The following is a 5787-nucleotide window of genomic DNA, read 5'->3' on the forward strand; positions in this document are numbered from 1 at the left end:
ACCCCACTGCCGCTGCGCCAGGCAGGTCAGCACCTTTTCTCAGTGTCTGTGACCTGGCTGGAGGCAGATAGGGTGGCAAGGGAGAGCAGAGGAACGGGGCCTCAGAGAGAAGGCCGGAACACGTTCAAGGTCAGAGATGCCCTTCCCACTCATTGCCCACCCCAGCCCTGTGGCTGGTAACAGGTTATGATGCACCCATCTCCTGAGGAATGCACTTATTCTCTTGGGTTGGCCAGAAACTTCATTCGGGTGTTTCTGCAAATTGGGACGAACTTTTTGGCTAATCCAGTAGTAAAAATTCATGATCCACAAGTTTTGGCAGGAGGCCGGAAGTCACAGCCACCCCACAGCTCTGTTGAGGGGTGCCTGCCTGAGATGCTCAGAGGCTCCCCTAAAGTCAGAGGAACTGGGGTAAGGAGAACAGAACTTCAGAGAACTCCTAGCTTCTGAAGGGCCCAGTGGATTAGGTAAGAAGAAGTCAGGGGCCTTGAGAACGAGTGTCCGTGTGGCCGGGGCAGCTCTGATCTCTGCAGCTGCTGGTGTGTTTAGCTGACCACCATGTGGGGTCTCAGCACCAACCGGACCCTGTGGCTTCAACATCACACTGCGGGCCCAGGGCATCACGGGACCTGGGAGAGCTGAGCCCCTAGCTGGATAAGGTATGCCGAGAATGAGTTTATCAGATTCACCGTTTGTGCCACTGTCCACAGAGAGAATGGAACACAGAGTGGGGCAACTTTGATGGAAGGAGGAGGCAAGATGAGCCAGAGAGTAAGACTCAAATCCTGGGAGGCCTCCCGGGAGTCCTGAGTAGAGGGTAGGGAGGGGAGGAGGTTAGGCGGATGGCAGGGATAAAATGGTGCCAGAGGCAAATTCACCAGCAGCACATTTTTTTTTTGGCTGTGCTACACAGCTTACAGGATCCTAGTTCAGCCAGGGATTGAACCCAGGCTGCAGCAGTAAAAGCTTGGAATCCTAACCACTAGACCACTGGGGGAGCTCCCCAGCTGCACAATTATAAAGCCACAGAGTTTAGAACTGGATCATCTAATCCAACCGCCTCCTGTAGAGCCATGAATCACTGGTCATGGCCACGTGGCAGAGGCAAGACTAAGAACCGGACCTCCCCTCTTTCTCGCACCCTCCAGCTTCCCCCTAAGTACTGAGCCCAGTCCTCTGATTCCACTGGGCTAGGAATACCCTCTCGAACACCGAGCGTTCTTGAGGATTCCAAGGACCGCCTGTCTCAGTCATTCCAGCCAGACATACCTTGTGTGAATAGTGCTGATCAACGATCCTCGCCAAACCAAAATCCCCAATCTTGAGCACGAGGTCCTCGGTGCTGATGAAGATGTTGGCGGGCTTCAGGTCCCGGTGCAGCACGTTGGCAGAGTGGATGTACTTGAGCCCCCGGAGCAGCTGGTACATGAACAGCTTGGCGTGCTCCTCGGTCAGCGTGCCCTGCTCCAGCAGGCGTGCCAGGTCGGTCTCCATGTACTCCTGGACGATGTAGGCCACGCTGAACTTGAAGAGCTCGCCCTGCAGGTCGGTGCCCTGGGGCCCCAGCACCTCGTACACCTTCACGATGTTGTCGTGGTCCAGGCGCTGGATAATCTTGATCTCCCGGAGCGCGTGCTTCCTGCTGCGGGCGTCACTCAGGGTGATCTTCTTCACCGCCACCTTCCGGCGGGCCCTGCTGTCCACGGCCGACAGCACCAGCCCGTTGACGCCGAAACCCAGGGGCTGGAAGTCAACGAAGCGCCCGCCCAGGTCATAGCCATAGACGCTGGCGAGGCAGCCGCCCTTCTCGGCCATGGTTGGCTCAGTGGTCCGGCGCTGCCCGTGGGACAGAGGGGCAGTCAGGAAAGACCAAGTCCCAGTTCCTGGCTTCCCCAGCCCTCCTCATTCTGTCAAGTCCCAAGGCTGAAGGATGCCTTTTCTCCTGGTGATGTCACTGCCACCGGCTCTCTGGAGACAAGAGTGGCATCTGTCCATACCCACTGAGCTGCAGAAGTTGGAGGCTCAGGCTGTCCCCTTAGCCTTGCCCTGGGAAGGCTGTCCACCAACTCCTATGTGCCCTGAGCCTCCCTGGAAGCTTAGAATGGCTCATGATTCTTTCAAATACAGTATTTTGGAAAGAAAACCCAGTCCCATTATCTATGTGAATGGAAAGTTTTCTCTCATGATGGACCACAAAGTAAAGATGCAGAAACTCTCCCGTTTAAATCCTTTGTTATAAGAGGTTCCTTCTGGCTCAAATGTGCAGCCGTTGCTGAGCTATGTTCCTTTCCTTTTGAAGGTCCAAAGTCTAGTGGTATCACAGCCTCTGGCAGCCTGGGAGCCTCTGGCAGCTGCCCTCCCAGTCCCAAGCAGTATGAAGGGATCCCAACAGTGGATTGAGAGGCTTGTAGGGACTTCTCTGTACCTCTGCCAGCGTTCCTTTCTACCAGCTCCTCTCAGATTCTGAAACCCAAACCAGTCTGTTGAATGTTGGTGAAGAAAGCTGGAGAAATTCAAGCACCTTTCATGAACTCTACACCAAACTGCACCTGAAGTCCCAGACCTGGGTCTCACCTGCCTGGCCTGGATCCTCCGGAGACTTCAGAGGCAGGCAGTGTCCTCTGTCACCCCCTCATCCACATCACCGTGAAGGAGATTGTGTTCTGCTGGACCCAGAGAGGCTGGCAGGAATGCAGCATCTTTCAGACCGAGTCTCCTTCCCTGTCAAAGAGACAATGTTGGGTAAATTTCCACACTTCGGCTTCCAACACCTTCCCACTTGGGTGCCTTTTGTTAACCAGCCCAAGTGTTATTTGATCTGTCCAGCCAGCTGAAACATTGCTTGCTCAGGGGATTCCAGGCTTTGCACTGCCCAAGCCACCCAGCCTGCTGTGTGCAACGCTCCCCTGGAAGAGAGAGAAGATGGATTGATTTGATAAGATCATCAGCTAGTGTGCCTTTAATGTAAATGCCTTCTCCCCTAAGGTTAACATGCACAAGCTGTGGGTGGCAGTGATCAGCTCTGACTTTTGCAAAAATCATTCATTATGCCCTCCAAACACACAGAGCAGCACTAGCGGAGAAGGGTAACAGTAAAAAGGAACTCATTGCAGACGGAAAATAAGGGATCAATAAATTTGTTTTTCTACTTGGACCCCTTTTCTTCCTTCTTTTGCAAATGTCTTTGAATATTTTGAGAGAATTTGCCAAACACAGATTTAATTATTTGTATCTCTTTCTTTCCATGTAATAGCACATGAATGCATACATACAAACTATAAGGAAATTTTATTGCCACCCTAGACAAGGAACTTTCTGCACAGCAAAACAGGACATAGGCTTCTTAGCAGGACAGTAGCATTGGCACGATTAACTGTATTCTTTCTGATAATGGGGACCTCGCTCTAAGGGGTCGAGAAGAGTCGGACAGGACTGAATGACTTCACTTTCACTTTTCACTTTCATGCAACGGAGAAGGAAATGGCGACCCACTCCAGTGTTCTTGCCTGGAGAATCCCAGGGACGGGGGAGCCTAGTGGGCTGCGGTATGGGGTCACACAGAGTAGGACACGACTGAAGCAACTTAGCAGCAGCAACAGCAGCAACTCTTGAAAGCAATGAGTCAGATCATATCCTGATTGCCCCCTGGTGGTTCCTGACTCAAATTGCAGGCAAAGGACTTCACTGGGGAGGAAAAAAAAAAATGGCAAAAATAGCAATTCAGATCTCTGAAGAAAAGACAATATTATAGCTTCTTAGGGAGTCACAGGTTTCCTAAGTTTGTTAAATCCACACATATACAGAGAACAAATACTGTATCCTGTGCAGAAGAGTGAATCTAGCCAGGGCTGCTGCTTCATTCTCTTCATACTGTAGGGTCCCCTATAGGGCTACGTACACATCTGAACTTTGCAGATGGTAAATGAAGCAAGACAATTGTCAACTCAATGCTCTAAAATTAAGAGGACAAATTAGAGGACACAAGTGATCTGAAATGGTAAACAATCAAATGCTCTCTGCTGCTGCTGCTGCTGCTGCTAAGTCGCTTCAGTCGTGTCCGACTCTGTGCGACCCCATAGACGGCAGCCCACCAGGCTCCCCTGTCCCTGGGATTCTCCAGGCAAGAACATTGGAGTGGGTTGCCATTTCCTTCTCCAATGCAGGAAAGTGAAAAGTGAAAGTGAAGTCGCTCAGTTGTGTCCAACTCTTAGACCCCATGGACTGCAGCCTACCAGGCTCCTCCATCCATGGGATTTTCCAGGCAAGAGTACTGGAGTGGGGTGCCATTGCCTTCTCCGAAATGCTCTCTAAAGACTTCTAATGAAAGGAATTTGCCAAGAATCTGAAACATAATAATTGCTCAACAGATATTATCTGTTGCTGCTAGTCTTAAAAATTCCCTTTACTTGCATAAGATGTACCTGCTATTCTGATGTTTCATCAACCTTCAGTAATTCTACTGTACATGTTTTTATTGGGCCCAGCCACAAAATAATCAGAATTTCAGATTGGGAAGCAACTGTAGCAAACAAGTCCAGTGGTCCTTAACTGAGGGTGGTCCTGCCTTCTTTGGCTACTCTGACAAGGAGTCACTACAGGCCTTTAATGGGCAGAGTTGGATTTGCTAACCATCCTGATGAGCATCTCCGCTGAGAGACTGCAATTCTAGTCCGAGTTCCCACTTTGGAGATAAGGGCACTGGGGCTCAAAGAACACCAGCTTAGTGCTTCTAGCACAGACAGGGTCAATAAACACTTGAGGAATTGATAAACACCATTCACTTTGAAGATTCCAAGCCAGTTAGAGACAGTGCTAGACCACCCACTGAGTCAATCTGTGGCCTGTGCAGTGAAGTCCACTTGGTCACCTAATTCGGGGGAACAAAAGAACCACCTGGGGCCCCATTCCATCCCTCCTCCAATTCTGCTGCCCAAGTCAGGGAATGGAAACTAAACTGGAACTCCTTTCACTTTCCACCCATATACTTGGCCTGGTTCCCAAGGGCAAAGCAAACAGAGGCAATTGTATATTTTGCTTTATGAGGGGAGACGCTGAAGGCTTCTTCCCTTTCTGGCTCCCACTGGGCGGTAAACAGAGACGGGAATGAGCACCTAAACAGGGAGATGACATCACCAGCAAGCTGCAGGCAGGATTTGTTCCAGATCAGCTGCAGTGCAGATAATCTGTGGATAATTAAGAGGGACTTTATTTATTTTTAAAACTCTTTCTTCTTCCTCTCACAGGCAGAGGGGCTGTCGTGTGTGTGTGTGTTTGTGTGTGAGTGGTCTGCTCAACAAACTATTGGCAGGTACCTCTTCACCTTGGGAAGGCTCTATTCCAGCTACTGCACTGTTCTCATAGCCTCTAAACACACTCTTTTAACTCCTGCCTTGCTTCTTTGCTTGCATCTTCCCTGTTCCCGAAATGTTCTGCTTCCTGCCCACTTGTTGAAACCCTGTCCATCATTCTGAATCCAGATGAAGTCTCACTTCCTCCCTGAAGTGTCTTCAGTGACATTCCAATCTTTCCTGAACTCCTGTACATTCGTGTGTATATACTTTATTTGACATTTGCCATATACTAATCTGGGCTGTTATTTAACTTTTTATACATGTCCATCTCTCAACTTGACTTTAAGCTTCAAGTCCAGGACACAAAGCAGCACTTAGAACATAATGGATTGGAGTTACTTTCGGTCCATTTGTTACATCTACAAAGCCGCGATGGCCAACTTCCCGAGACAGCCAGCCTGCCCTCCCTTCCGTGGCTGCCCCAATGCAACGTGTT

The 5787-nt window shown here is 50.1% G+C and overlaps 1 protein-coding gene across 1 annotated transcript in view; it reads right to left on the reverse strand.

Annotated features, from left to right (window-relative positions):
- The window catches only part of MAPK4 (mitogen-activated protein kinase 4), a 63915-nt gene extending 60801 nt beyond the window's left edge, over positions 1 to 3114 (reverse strand). Inside the window, exon 1 of the mRNA XM_010849829.1 lies at positions 1270 to 3114. Within this exon, the coding sequence (XP_010848131.1) occupies positions 1270 to 1815 (546 nt within the window). The 5' untranslated portion in view covers positions 1816 to 3114. The remainder of the gene's footprint in view (positions 1 to 1269) is intronic.
- Between the last annotated feature and the right edge of the window lie 2673 nt (positions 3115 to 5787).

This window comes from Bison bison, unplaced genomic scaffold, assembly GCF_000754665.1.
Source record: "Bison bison bison isolate TAMUID 2011002044 unplaced genomic scaffold, Bison_UMD1.0 scf7180017864287, whole genome shotgun sequence".
NCBI lineage: Eukaryota > Metazoa > Chordata > Mammalia > Artiodactyla > Bovidae > Bison > Bison bison.